Source organism: Rhinoraja longicauda, chromosome 40, assembly GCF_053455715.1.
Source record: "Rhinoraja longicauda isolate Sanriku21f chromosome 40, sRhiLon1.1, whole genome shotgun sequence".
NCBI lineage: Eukaryota > Metazoa > Chordata > Chondrichthyes > Rajiformes > Arhynchobatidae > Rhinoraja > Rhinoraja longicauda.
Window position 1 is genome coordinate 3982836 of NC_135992.1, and position 14334 is coordinate 3997169.

At 48.6% G+C, this 14334-nt stretch overlaps 1 protein-coding gene across 1 annotated transcript in view; it reads right to left on the reverse strand.

The window, feature by feature from the left end:
* Positions 1-14334, reverse strand: part of fam234b (family with sequence similarity 234 member B) — a 70493-nt gene that overhangs the window by 54457 nt on the left and 1702 nt on the right. Inside the window, exons 2-4 of the mRNA XM_078430427.1 lie at positions 11708-12118; positions 5241-5357; positions 2279-2467 (exon numbers count right to left, since the gene is read on the reverse strand). Of these exons, the coding sequence (XP_078286553.1) occupies positions 2279-2467; positions 5241-5357; positions 11708-12118 (717 nt within the window). The remainder of the gene's footprint in view (positions 1-2278; positions 2468-5240; positions 5358-11707; positions 12119-14334) is intronic.

The following is a 14334-nucleotide window of genomic DNA, read 5'->3' on the forward strand; positions in this document are numbered from 1 at the left end:
GGAGTGCGTTGTCAGCTTATTTGGTTCCAGCAGCAGGACAACTGGCTTTGGGGTCCCATCCACTAGTAATCAAAATCATGAGGGGCATTTTTAACACTAACTCCCCCAGACCAAGGTACACTCAGATCTGGGATGTCAGCATTGTGCTGACGTACCTTAGGGGATGGCCACCGCCCAGGGCACTCACGCTGGAACAACTTACACTGAAATCAGTCATGCTCATGGCACTAGTGTCAGCTCAAAGGGTACATTCCCTCCACCTTCTGAGGCTGGACAGCATGACAGAGTCATTGGACTGTTTCACATTCCATATTCAGGGACTGGTCAAACAAACTAGACCAGGTACCACGCCTCCAGTCATGGAGTTCTGGGCATATTCATCTGACCCACGGCTGTGTGCCAAGACCCATCTCGCCAATTACATAGACACAACACACAACTTAAGAGGGAGAGAAAAAGCCTTATGGATAAGCCACAAGAAGCCTCATGGTCAGGTGACGAGCCAAACCATTTCAAGGTGGCTCAAGCAGGTGCTTAAGTCCGCGGGAGTCAATACCAATGTTTACAAATCTCACTCCACCAGGGCTGCATCTACGTCGGCGGCTAGTCGAATGGACGTGCCTATGGACTATATTCTGGCCAGACCAGGATGGTCCCCGGAAAGAACTTTCCAAAGGTTTTATAATAAACCGCTGGCGCAACCTGCTACATTTGCAGACAGAATTTTAGAGTCTGCAGATAATATTTAATTTAAGCCCTGGGGAGCTCTCTGTTTTTTGTTGTCATTAATAAACCTTTTTTGTTCACAAACAGGTTCTTGATCGCGATAACATACTTCCTCCCTCTAAGGTCTTCAGACAGTGAGTGAAGCATGAGCTGGTACACGGTTCGGAATCACAGAGCTTTGAAGTCTTCACGTAGTCACTCACGTGACTCCGAAATAAAATAGTAAGATTAAACGAGAACTTACCAGTTTGAAGTTTGATCTGTATTTTATGAGGAGTTACGATGAGGGATTACGTGCCCTCCGCTCCCACCCTCTATTATACAGATCAACTGGTAATTAAGTTCTTATTTTTTCTTTACTATATTTATTTCAATCGTTGTGTTTTTTCTGTGAATCCACACCGCTGCTTTGAAGAATGTCGCGCATGCGTGCTGGACGGGGTCTTCACGTAATCCCTCATCGTAACTCCTCATAAAATACAGATCAAACTTCAAACTGGTAAGTTCTCGTTTAATCTTACTATTAAACATGACAATCTCTAAACAGGCTCCGAACTATATAGACTTGGGGGCATTATTTTTGACATTGCACCACAATTGTCTATTTATTTGTCTGTGTTTTTATGCATACTGGACATTTTGTTGTTGTTTTCCAGAGTATGTTTACATATCTGTTCTGCTGCTGCAACTAAGAATTTCATTGTTCCGTTTTGGGTCATATGACAATAAAACACTCTTGAGTCTCAACAGTGTAGTGGGACTGTTCTGCATAGTCTTGGCTTAATTACAGTTTAGTTTAGAGATACAGTGCGGAAACAGGCCCTTCAGCCCACGGAGTCAGCACTGACCAGCGATCACCCCGTACACTAGCCTAGACACTGGGGACAATTTGTACCATAGCCAAATATCCTACAAACCCATACGTTTTTGGAGTGTGAGAGGAAACCGGAGCACCCGGAGAAAACCCACACGATTATGGCGGAACATTCAAACACTGTATAGACAGCACCTGTAGTCAGGATCGAACCCGGGACTCTGGCTCTGTTTGGCAGCAATACTGATTATGGATGATCAGCCATGATCATATTGAATGGCGATGCTGGCTCGAAGGGCCTACTCCTGCACCTATTTTCTATGTTTCTAGGCCATTCGGCCCTTCGAGGCAGCACCACCATTCAATATGATCATGGCTAATCATTCAAAATCAGTACCCCGTTCCGGTTTTCTCCCCATATCCCTTGATTCCGTTAGCCCTCAGAGCTATATCTAACTCTCTCTTGAAAACAGCCAGTGAATTTACCTCATTCTGTGGCAGAGAATTCTGTGGCAGAGAATTCCAGATTCACCACAGCCTTCTGTGGCTGAGAATTCCACGGATTCACCACTCTCTGGGTGAAAAATAATTCTGCCGCTGCCCCACAGTACCACCATTCTGGAACAGAGTCCAGTGGCAGAACACACGAGAGACACTGAGACACCACGGAGATGTTTTGAGAACGTCTCCAGGTTTTTCTAGACGGAGGTAAGGGGTTTGGGGGGAGGCTGTGCATACCCGAGATGCTGTTAACGGCCTTTAACATGTGATTGACTCCAACCAGCAGGCAGACAGTGTCCTTTCCCTCTTCGGTACGGCCGATGCCGCAGTGGATGAACTTTAGCCGTTCCGATGCCACAGTTGTCCAGAGAACGCTGCCATCCACCCCGGACAAGACCGCCACCGACACGTGAAGCTTCAAACTGCCTGAGGAAAGAAAGAGAAGTCAGTGACTGCAACCTCCACTCAGCTCATGGCTGAAGAAGGGTTCCGACCCCAAACATCACCTATCCATGTCTTCCAGAGATGCTGCCCGACCCACTGAGTTACTCCAACACTTTGTGTCCTTTCTTCCACTCCATAAGACATAGGAGCAGAATTTGGCCATTCGGCCATTCAATCATGGCTAATCTATATTTCCCTCTCAATCCCGTTCTCCTGCCTTCTCCCCGCAACCTTTGTCGCCCTTACTAATCACGACCCTTTCAATCTCCGCTTTATAAATTCCCAAAGACTTGGCCTCCACCGCCGTCAGTGGCAGATTCACCACCCTCCGGCTAAAGAATATCCTCCTCATCTCCATTCTAGAGGTACGTCCTTTCATTCTGGTGCCCCCCCCCCCCCCTAGACTCTCCCACTACTGGAAATACCCTTTCCATTTCCACTCTATTGTAGGGGCTTGCAGAGAATTGATGGGGTTGGTCTAGAATTGATGGGATTAGTTTATTTAAAAAGCCGTTTAAACTGCTTGAGAGTGGGTCAACTCAAAGCAGTGACAAAGAACAGCTTGTCGAACTCAAAATTACAACTGATAAGAATCTAGGCAGCACTGTGAACAATAATCCCTTCCATAGTACAAAGGTCCTATATATAGCGGCACGGTGGCGCAGCGGTAGAGTTGCTGCCTCACAGTGAATGCAGCACCGGAGACCCGGGTTCAATCCCGACTACGGGTGCTGTCTGTACGGAGTTTATACGTTCTCCCCGTGACCTGCGTGGGTTTTCTCCGAGAACTTCGGTTTCCTCCCACACTACAAAGATGTACAGGTTTGTAGGTTAATTGGCTTAATAAATGTAGCAATTGGCCCCAGTTGGTGTAGGATAGTGTCAATAAACGGGGATCGCTGGTCGGCGCGGATCCGGTGGGCCGAAGGGCCTGTTTCCGCGCTGTATCTCTAAACTCTAATATATCCTGGTCACCCTATACAAATAAGGAGGCCGGTTTCTCAGCAATGTGTTTTGTGTGAAAGTTGTTTGTTGAGTGTCTTTTGTCTACTAATTTAGTTTAGTTTAGAGATACAATCATCCATTCCTTCTCTCCAGAGATGCTGCCTATCCCGCTGAGTTACTCCAACGTTCCCGCTGAGTTACTCCAGCTTTTTGTGTCTATCTAAGCTAAGACCTTTATTCCTTGGTGTGCAGGAAACTGAGGGAGGATTTTACAGAGGTGTATAAAATGAAGAGGAGAATAGATAGGTTGTCTTTTACCCAGGGTAGGGGAACCAAGAACTAGAAGGCATAGATTTAAGGTGACAGGAGAAAGATTTAATAGGATCCTGAGGGGCAACTATTTCACACCAAGGGAGGTGTATATACGGAACAAACTCCAGAGTGGATGATATAACAACATTTTAGTTTTTAGTTTTAGAGACAAATTTTTAATACGGAGATGGATAGATTCTTGATTAGTACGGGGTCAGGGGAGAGGGCAGTTGAATGGGGTTAGGAGGGAAAGATAGATCAGCCATGATTGAATGGCGGACTAGACTTGATAGGCCGGATGGCCTACTTCTGCTGCTATCACCTATGGACTGGCCCCATAGCAGAAGCGTCCACGTCTCCCTCCAAACCCCATTCTCCTGCCTTCTCCCCATAACCCCTGACACCCATTGCACAGGGACACCACCCTCTGACTAAAGAAATTCCTCCTCATACCCTACCTAAAGGAACATCCTTTTATTCTGAAGCGATAATTGTTCATTATTATTTAGTACTTTATTATTGTTGTGTGTGCCGAGGTGCAGTGAAAAGGTGCTTGTTGCGAGCTATCCAGTCAGCAAAAAGGCTACATATGATTACACTCAAGCCATCATTGTGTACAGATACATAGAAACATAGAAAATAGGTGCAGGAGGAGGCCATTTGGCCCTTCGAGCCAGCACATTCATTGTGATCATGGCTGATCATCTACAATCAGTAACCTGTGCCTGCCTTCTCCCCATATCCCTTGATTCCATTAGCCCCTACAGCTCTATCTAACTGGATAAAGTGAATAACGTTTAGTGCAAGATAAAGTCTGGTAAGGTCCGATTAAAGATAGTTTGAGGGTCTCCTGAATTCGAAAGGTTTGGAATATGAACTGGACATTGGTTTTGCATTGTGCCACTGGGACTGGTTACAAAATCTGTTAGAATACAGAATCTTATCGAAACATATAAGATTATTAAGGGGTTGGACACGTTAGAGGCAGGAAACATGTTCCCAATGTTGGGGGAGTCCAGAACCAGGGGCCACAGTTTAAGAATAAGGGGTAGGCCATTTAGAACGGAGATGAGGAAATACTTTTTCAGTCAGAGAGTTGTAAATCTGTGGAATTCTCTGCCTCAGAAGGCAGTGGAGGCCAATTCTCTGAATGCATTCAAGAGAGAGCTAGATAGAGCTCTTAAGGATAGTGGAGTCAGGGGGTATGGGGAGAAGGCAGGAACGGGGTACTGATTGAGAATGATCAGCCATGATCACATTGAATGGTGGTGCTGGCTCGAAGGGCCGAATGGCCTCCTCCTGCACCTATTGTCTATTGTCTATAATGCCACGTTGAGTTCAAGTGTAGGAAAAAAAAACTGCAGATGCTGGTTTAAATTGAAGGTAGACACAAAATGCTGGACTAACTCAGAGATGCTGCCTGACCCGCTGAGTTACTCCAGCATTTTGTGTCTACCTTTGAGTTGAAGTGAATAACCGTAATCCTGTCTTGTGTTACCTTGTGGCTTGAGAGCCCCTCTTTGGTCCCGGACTTTCCCAGTGGAGCTGAACGAAACGATGACATCAGGAACTTGGTCATCGTTGACATCCCAAAGTTCGATCGCTGGAGGGAAGCCTGTCGAGGGGAACAGAAGCATTAACATACAATAGAAAAGGAACTGCAGACGCTGGTTTAAGTTTTATTTCCCCCCCACTCTCCCTAGTGCAATCAGTTTGAAGAAGGGTCCCGATCCGAAACGACACCTATCCACAGATGCTGCCTGACCCGCAGAGTTACTCCAGCACTCTGTGCTTATTTGAGGGAAACAGAAGCCCTGGATGCATTTCTGGGGAGTCACAAGCAAAAGGGTGAACCTGGAATGACCAGGGAGCAATGCATTGGAAAGAACTGCAGATGCTGGTTTAAATCGAAGGTAGACACAAAATGCTGGAGTAACTCAGTGGGTCAGGCAGCATCTTGGGAGAGAAGGAATGGGTGATGTTTTGGGTCAAGACCCTTCTTCAGACAGGGAGCAATGCAGATTGATTCTCAAGGGCAGGAGAAGACTCAATGGGCTGAAGGGCCTAATTCTGCTCCTATGTCTTATCCTAACCTTCTCATTGAGTCATACAGCTTAGAAATGGGCCTTTCGGCCCAACACATCCATGCTGCCTATTTGCACCCATCCAATTTGTCCATACTTTTATACCTTGTCTGTTCTAAAGGGCAGCATTGCTGGGCCCTTCTATCTATTCGCAAAAATTCTTCATTTTTACATAATGGTGACTTTCACTTAATCTCCCCATTGCCGATACCATCTCCTCTTGAAATTCCTTAGCTGGGTTTATTCATTTTCAAATTAAAAAAAATACACTTTAAGGTTGTTTGTTTGATGTGGTGGAAACATTATGGAGCGTTAGATAAGGGAATCTCCCCAATCCTCGGTGGCTTTAGCTTATTTTAGTTTTAGTTTTAGAGATACAGCGTGGAAACATGCCCTTCGGCCCACCGTCCACTCCAGACCAGTGAGTGATCATCCGCACACTGGTTCTATTCTACACACAAGGGACAATTTACAGAAGCCAATTAACCTACAAACCTGCACGCCTTTGGAATGTGGGAGGAAACTGGAGCACCCGGAGAAAGCCCACGTGGTCACAGGGAGAACGTACAAACCCGGGTCTCTGGAGCTCTAAGCCAGCAACTCTACCACTGGGGCACTGCCCCCATTACCTTTCTCACTCCACAGCTCTCAGTAAACCTCCTCCGTTTCCAGTCCACGTGCTCCTCAATCCATTACTCAGCTCAAAGTTATTCGAATCCCTCAGCAGTCTCTCTCGCAGTCGTTTTGCTCTTTCCCCTCAGTGTATCCCTCCCTCCTCAGTCTACCACCCAGAACCTCAGGGGAACAATAGACAATAGACAATAGGATGACGTACTACCCTGATGACGTACCTACCCTCCCTTTCACCACTCCAATCCCACTGCCAACATCAAGAGTGCCGATTTACCACAGGGACTGAAACATCAAATCCTATTAGCTCCACTGTTGCATTCGCTGCATATTCACTTTCTATAATCATATCCTCAGTTCTACATTCCTCTCACCCATCACTCATCCAGTATAGTATCCTCTCAGCCACAATAGACAATAGACAATAGGTGCAGGAGGAGGCCATTCGGCCCTTCGAGCCAGCACCGCCATTCAATGTGATCATGGCTGATCATTCTCAATCAGTACCCCGTTCCTGCCTTCACCCCATACCCCCTGACTCCGCTATCCTTAAGAGCTCTATCCAGCTCTCTCTTGAACCTTTCCCACTCGATGGGTCAGATTTACCCGCTGCAGCCGGGGCTCTGGAACTGGCGGATCCATTGCAATATTCGACATCCGTGGCCTACATTGAGGGCCGGTATCTCCCCCTTCCCCCCCCCCCCTTGCGTGAGGCTTTATTGTACTCATGTAGGGGTTGGTTTAATTGTGTAGGAAGTAACTGCAGATGCTGGTTTAAACAGAAGATAGACACAAAAAGCCAGAGTAACCCAGCGGAACAGGCAGAATCTCTGGAGAGAAGGAATGGCTGAATTATAGAAACATAGAAAATAGGTGCAGGAGTAGGCCCTTCGAGCCAGCACCGCCATTCAATATGATCAGTCTGAAGAAGGGTCTCGACCCGAAACGTCACCCATTCCTTCTCTCCTGAGATTCTGCCTGACCTGCTGAGTTACTCCAGCATTTTGTGAATAAATACCTTCGATTTGTACCAGCATCTGCAGTTATTTTCTTATACCGCCATTCAATATGATCATGGCTGATCATCCAGAATCAGTACCCCGTTCTGTTTTTTTCTCCATATCCATTGATTCCCTTAGCCCTAAGAGCTAAATTTAACTCTCTGGTTAACGCCCAGGAATATGTTCTTGGTAACTTTCTCCACCGCTGACTTATTAAGGAAGACTGGGTCAGCCAGGATCATATTGTTTGGCAGAGCAACCTGCCCCATTCCTCTCCCTAAATTTAACATTGCAAAATGGTCTGAAGAAGGGTCTCGACCCGAAACGTCACCCTTTCCTTCTCTCCAGAGATGCTGCCTGCCCCACTGAGTTACTCCGGCTTTTTGTGTCAATGGTTGATTTAATTGGATAGTAGGCAAACAAAGCTCTTCACTATTTTTCGATGCACATGAGAATAAACCAATATTAAGCTCTGGAGTTTACTCCCTCCCCCTTTCCCTATCTCCAGTTTGCATCCTCATTTGAGATGTTTCTTTGAAAGCTACCTGTCACAACATTTAAGAAGCAATTAGACAGGTACACGGACACGACAGGTTTGGAGGGACATGGGCCAAATGCAGGGAAGGTGGGACTATTGTAGCTGGGGACATGTTGGCCGGTGTGGGCAAGTTGGGCCGAAAAGCCCGTTTCCACACTGTGTCACTCTATAAGTCATAAGTGATAGGAGAAGGAGGCCATTCGGCCCATCAGGTCTACTCCACCATTCAATCACGGCTGATCTATCTTTCCCTCCTAACCCCATACTCCTGCCTTCTCCCCATAACCTCAGACACTCATCTATGACTCTATAGTCTCTCCTATAGGCAATTCCATGTCAAATTTCAGTCTGGAAGAAAAATCCCTGTCGAAGTATTCACGGTTATTTTACCATGTTGAGGGCACCAGGAAGATGCCATATTTTATGACGCTAATTTAACTGACATAATGCAAATTTTAGTGGTTACTGCAGCTGATGCTCTGCAAGTTGCAATAAGACCTTTCATTTTGCAATGTCGGAGGGAACTGCAGATGCTGGTTAAAACCAAAGATAGACACGAAAACCTGGAGTAACTCAGCGGGGCAGGCAGCATCTCTGGAGAGAAGGAAAGGGTGATGTTTCGGGTCGAGACCCTTCTTCAGACCATTTTAAAATGTTAAATTTAGAGAGAGGAATGGGGCAGCTTGCTCCGCCAAACAATACGATCCTGGCTGACCCAGTTTTCCTTGTTAAGTTACCAAGGACATATTTCTGGGTGTTAACCAGGATTCAGCCTGGTCCATCACAAGCATAACCCTCCCCACCGTACATAGCATCTACGAGGTGCTCGCTTAAAAAGGCAGCATCTACATCAAGGATCCCCACAATTCAGGCCTTGCCCTCTCTTCACTGCTACCGTCGAGCAGGATGTACGGAAGCCTGAAGTCCCACACCACCAGGTTCAGGAGCAGCTGCTTTCCTACAACCATCGGGACTTTGAACCGACCCGTACATCACTAAAATAGTTTTGTTTAGTTTATTATCACGTGTACCGAGGTGCAGTGAAAAGCTTTTGTTGCATAGTAAACCAGTCAGCGCAAAGACAATACATGATTACAATCGAGCCGTCCACAGTGTACAGATACATGGAAACATTGAAAATAGGTGCAGGAGTAGGCCATTCGGCCCTTCGAGCCTGCACCGTCATTCAATATGATCATGGCTGAACATCCAACTCAGTATCCTGTACCTGCCTTCTCTCCATACCCCCTGATCCCTTTAGCCACAAGGGCCACATCTAACTCCCTCTTAAATATCGCCAATGAACTGGCCTCAACTACCTTCTGTGGCAGAGAATTCCACAGATTCACCACATGATAAAGGGAATAACGTGAATAATGTTCAGTGCAAGATAAAGCCAGTAAAGTCTGATCAAAGATAGTCCGAGGGTCTCCAATAAGGTAGACAGTAGCTCAGGGCTGCTCTTATAATAAACTTAAACCTAATGTAAGAGGTGGCCTCCTTCCCTTGAGTTTAGTTTATTGTTACCGAGGTACAATGAAAAGCTTTTGTTGCGCGGTAACCAGTCAGCAGAAAGACAATACATGACCTCAATCGAGTCGCCCACAGATACTTGACAATGGGAATAACGTTTAGTGCAAAATAAAGCACAATAGACTCCGATTAAAATGGTTAGTAATGGAACACTCCGGATCACTTCTTGCACTGCCATGGGCATATTTTCTAATTGTGGGTTTGCACTAACGCCTTTTGTTTTGCTGTCTTTTTCTTTTCACTTCCTTGTAGAATGTGTGTAGTTTCTGTGTAATTTATGTTTTTGTGCGTTGTCCGAGACTAGTGCAAGCAAGGTTTTCATTGCACCTGTACCTCAGCGTACGCGAGCAGGTGACAATAAACTCAGCTTGACATGAACTGATTGTGACTTCAGCTCTGCGTTCCCTGGAAACTCCCAGTAACTTGACACCCTCTCCATCATCAAGCTTCCAGCTACCTGCACCTTCTGAAAGAGGATACAATAGACAATAGGTGCAGGAGTAGGCCATTCAGCCCTACGAGCTAGCACCACCATTCAATGGGAACATGGCTGATCATTCTCAATCAGTACCCTGTTCCTGCCTTCTCCCCATACCCCCTGACTCCGCTATCCTTAAGAGCTCTATCTAACTCTCTCTTGAATGCATTCAGAGAATTGGCCTCCACTGCCTTCTGAGGCAGAGAATTCCACAGATTTACAACTCTCTGACTGAAAAAGTTTTTCCTCATCTCCGTTCTAAATGGCCTGCCCCTTATTCTTAAACTGTGGCCCCTGGTTCTGGACTCCCCCAACATTGGGAACATGTTTCCTGCCTCTAACGTGTCCAACCCCTTAATAATCTTATATGTTTCGATAAGATCCCATCTCATTCTTCTAAATTCCAGTGCATACAAGCCTAGCCGCTCCAGTCTTTCAACATACGACAGTCCCGCCATTCCGGGAATTAACCTCGGAAACCTACGCTGCACGCCCTCAATACGGTGGCGCAGCGGTAGAGTTGCTGCCTTACAGCGCCAGGGACCCGGGTTCGATCCTGACTACAGGTGCAGTTTGTATCATTTGTACAGTACATTCTCCCTGTGAGCTGCGTGGGTTTTCTCCAGGTGCCCCGGTTTCTTCCCACATTCCAAAGACGTGCAGGTTTGTAGATTAATTGGCTTCTGTAAAATTGTCCCTGGGGTGTACGATAGAACTAGTGTACAGGTGATCGTTGGTCGGCACGGACTCAGTGGGCCAAAGGGCCTGTTTCCACACTGTATCTCTAAACTAAACTAAATACCATGCCCGCCATCTGCAAACTGACAACATAAAGACTGCCGGAGTTCCTATGGGGGGCATCCGTGGCTTCCACCTTCCCCCAGGACCTCCCCACCGTCACCAATCACAGATCACACAGGGGTCAGAGTTTAAGGGGAGAAGGCAGGAGAATGGGGTTAGGAGGGAGAGATAGATCAGCCAAGGTTGAATGGTGGAGTGGAGCTGATGGGCCGAATGGCCTAATTCTACTCCTATCACTCATGGCCTTATGATCACCCACTTGCCCGTGGTGAGATTACCAGCGTTTACTCCCCCTTCTGCACTAAAGTCGACATTATGAGGCTCATAAGTTCAGAAATGACAGGAGCAGAATTAGGCCATTCAGCCCATCAAGTCTACTCCGCCATTCAATCATGGCTGATCTATCTTTCCCTCGCAACCCCATTCTCCTGCCTTCTCCCCATAACCCCTGACACCCGTACTAATCAATTATCTGTCAATCTCCGCTTTAAAAATATCCAATGATTTGGCATCCACTGTTATCTGTGGCAATGAATTCCACAGATTCACCATACTCTGACTAAAGAAATTCTTCCCCATCTCCTTTCTAAAGGTATGTCCTTTTAATCTGAGGCCTGGTCCTAGACTCTCCCACTAGTGGAAACATCCCCTCCAAGTCCACTCTATCCAGGCCTTTCACTATTCAGGAAGTTTCAATGAGGTCCCCCCTTTATCCTTCTAAACTCCAGCGAGTACAGGCCCAGTGCCGTCAAACGCTCATCATATGTTGACCCACTCATTCCGGGGATCATTCTCGTAAACCTTCTCTGGACCCTCTCCAATGCCAGCACATCCTTCCTCAGTTACGGGGCCCTGTTAATGCGGCCCGCCATTGCCTTTCCGATCCTCAGCTTTGCTCACCGGCTGCTAGCCCGAGGCTTCTGTTCCACGAGGTCTTCAGGGCGCGGCTCTTGGGGCACGGGATGAAGAAAGCACAGACCAAGACGAGGACCATGCTCAAGAGGAGAGTGAGGAGGAAGGCGGCCATCCGCAGGCATGGAAGGAAGGACGTTCTGCTTTTGACGGTGAACTCATCCGACACCTCAGTGGCACGGACCTGCGTTGAGCTGGGCTGATCAGAACGGCTTTGCTTTCCCTTCAGTGCGTGCATTTCCACCACCGTGTCCGCATCCCTGCTGAGCACAGCCTCAACCATTGCTTCAACCTGCAGGCTGCCATTCTTCTGATAGTTGAGGTCGCCATCATCTGCACTGTCGTCACTGTCCGCCTGGCGCAGGGGGTCGTACTCTCCCAAGTCGTGAGACTTTTTGCCTGGAAAACATTAAATGGATTAAACGTGATCCTCTTCTCTCAACAAAATGATCGTTGCACGTTAATGGGATTTCTCAAGTCTCCTCGCAAAATTCCGGTGCAAATCACTGCGTTAGATAGAGCTCTCGGGGCTAGTAGAATCAAGGGATATGGGGAGAAGGCAGGCACGGGGTACTGATTGTGGATGGTCAGCCATGATCGCATCGAATGGTGGTGCTGGCTCGAAGGGCCGTATGGCCTCCTCCTGCACCTATATTCTATGTTTCTACTCACAATGTAGAGGGAAATGGGGGGGGGGGGGGGGGGGGGAGAGAGATAAAGAAGTAGGAGGAGGTAGGACAGACAGGAAGAAGGTAAGGACGCAAGAGGAAAGGGTGGGATGAGGGAAGGGAGGGTGAGGGGATGAGAACGGGAAGGGTGAGATGAGATAGGGAAGGGAGGGAGGGATGAGAGGAGGTGGGAGAGAGGGAGGAATGTGGAAACAGAGGAATGAGGGAAGGGAGGGATGAGAGAGGAAAAGGAGATGGGGAGCAGTGAAGAGAGAAGGAAGGTAGGGAAGTAGGGATGAGAGGGAAGGGAGGGAAGTAGGGATGAAGGGAGGGGATGAGGGAGGGAAGTGAGGGAGAAGAGAGTGCAAAGGGAGAGAGGGCAGAGAGAGGAAATGGTGGGATGAGAGGGGAAAAATGTGAAACGTGAGGCAGGGGTGAGAGACGTAAGGGAGAGAGGGATGAGAGGGGGAAGGGTAAAGATGAGAGAGGGAAGGGAGGTAGGGGATGAGAGCGGGTAGGCAGGGAGAGATGAGAGGGGAGGGAGAGAGGGGAGAAATGGAGGTACGAGGGAACAGAGGGATGAGGGGAAGGATGAGAGAGGAAAAGGAGAGGGGGAGATGGGAAGGAGTGATGAGAAAGGGAAGGTAGGGAAGCAGGGATAAGAGATGAAGGGGGCGAGGGGATGCGGTAGGTTAGGGAGTGTGCTGAAAGAGGAAATGAAGGGTGGGTTGAGGGAAGGATGAGAAAGGGAAGGGAGGGAGGGAAGGATGAAAGAGGGAGAGGAGGGATGAGAGGGAGGGGTGAGAGGAATGAAGGGATGGGATGAGGGGATGAAAAGGAGGGATAAGGGGAAAGGGAGGGATGGGAGTGATGGAAAGGAGTGATGACAGTGGGGGAAACAGTGATGGGAGAGGGATAGAGAGGGGGGGATGGAGGGGGGTGATGGAGAGGGGGTGATGGAGAGGGGGTGATGGAGAGGGGGAGTGGTGGAGAGGGGGAGTGGTGGAGAGGGGGAGTGATGGAGAGAGGGGTGATGGAGAGAGGGGTGATGGAGAGAGGGGTGATGGAGAGAGGGGTGATGGAGAGAGGGGTGATGGAGAGAGGGGTGATGGAGAGAGGGGTGATGGAGAGAGGGGTGATGGAGAGAGGGGTGATGGAGAGAGGGGTGATGGAGAGAGGGGTGATGGAGAGAGGGGTGATGGAGAGAGGGGAGGGGCTGGAGAGAGGGGAGGGATGGAGAGAGGGGAGGGATGGAGAGAGATGGAGAGAGGGGAGGGACGGAGAGAGGGGAGGGACGGAGAGAGGGGAGGGACGGAGAGAGGGGAGGGATGGAGGGGAGGGTGATGGAGAGAGGAGAGGGTGATGGAGAGAGGGGAGGGACGGGGAGAGGGGAGGGACGGGGAGAGGAGAGGGTTGGAGAGAGGAGAAGGGATGGAGAGAGGGAAGGGGATAGAGAGAGTGGAGGGGAGGGCGAGAGGGGAGGGACGGAGAGAGGGGAGGGACGGGGAGAGGGGAGGGACGGGGAGAGGGGAGGGACGGGGAGAGACGGAGAGAGGGGAGGGGATAGAGAGAGGGGAGGGGATAGAGAGAGGGGAGGGTGATGGAGAGGGGAGGGGATATAGAGAGTCAAGTCAAGTCAAGTCAATTTTATTTGTATAGCACATTTAAAAACAACCCACGTTGACCAAAGTGCTGCACATCTGATTAGGAAAAAAAAAAGAAACATACAGTGGCAGGGAAGGGGATAGAGAGAGTGGAGGGGATGGAGAGAGGGGAGGGTGGGAGAGAGGGGAGGGATGGAGAGAGGGGAGGGATGGAGAGAGGGGAGGGGATGGAGAGAGGAGAGGGATGGAGAGAGGGGTGATGGAGAGAGTGGAGGGGATGGAGAGAGGGGAGGGGATGGAGAGAGGGGAGGGGATGGAGAGAGGGGAGGGGATGGAGAGAGGG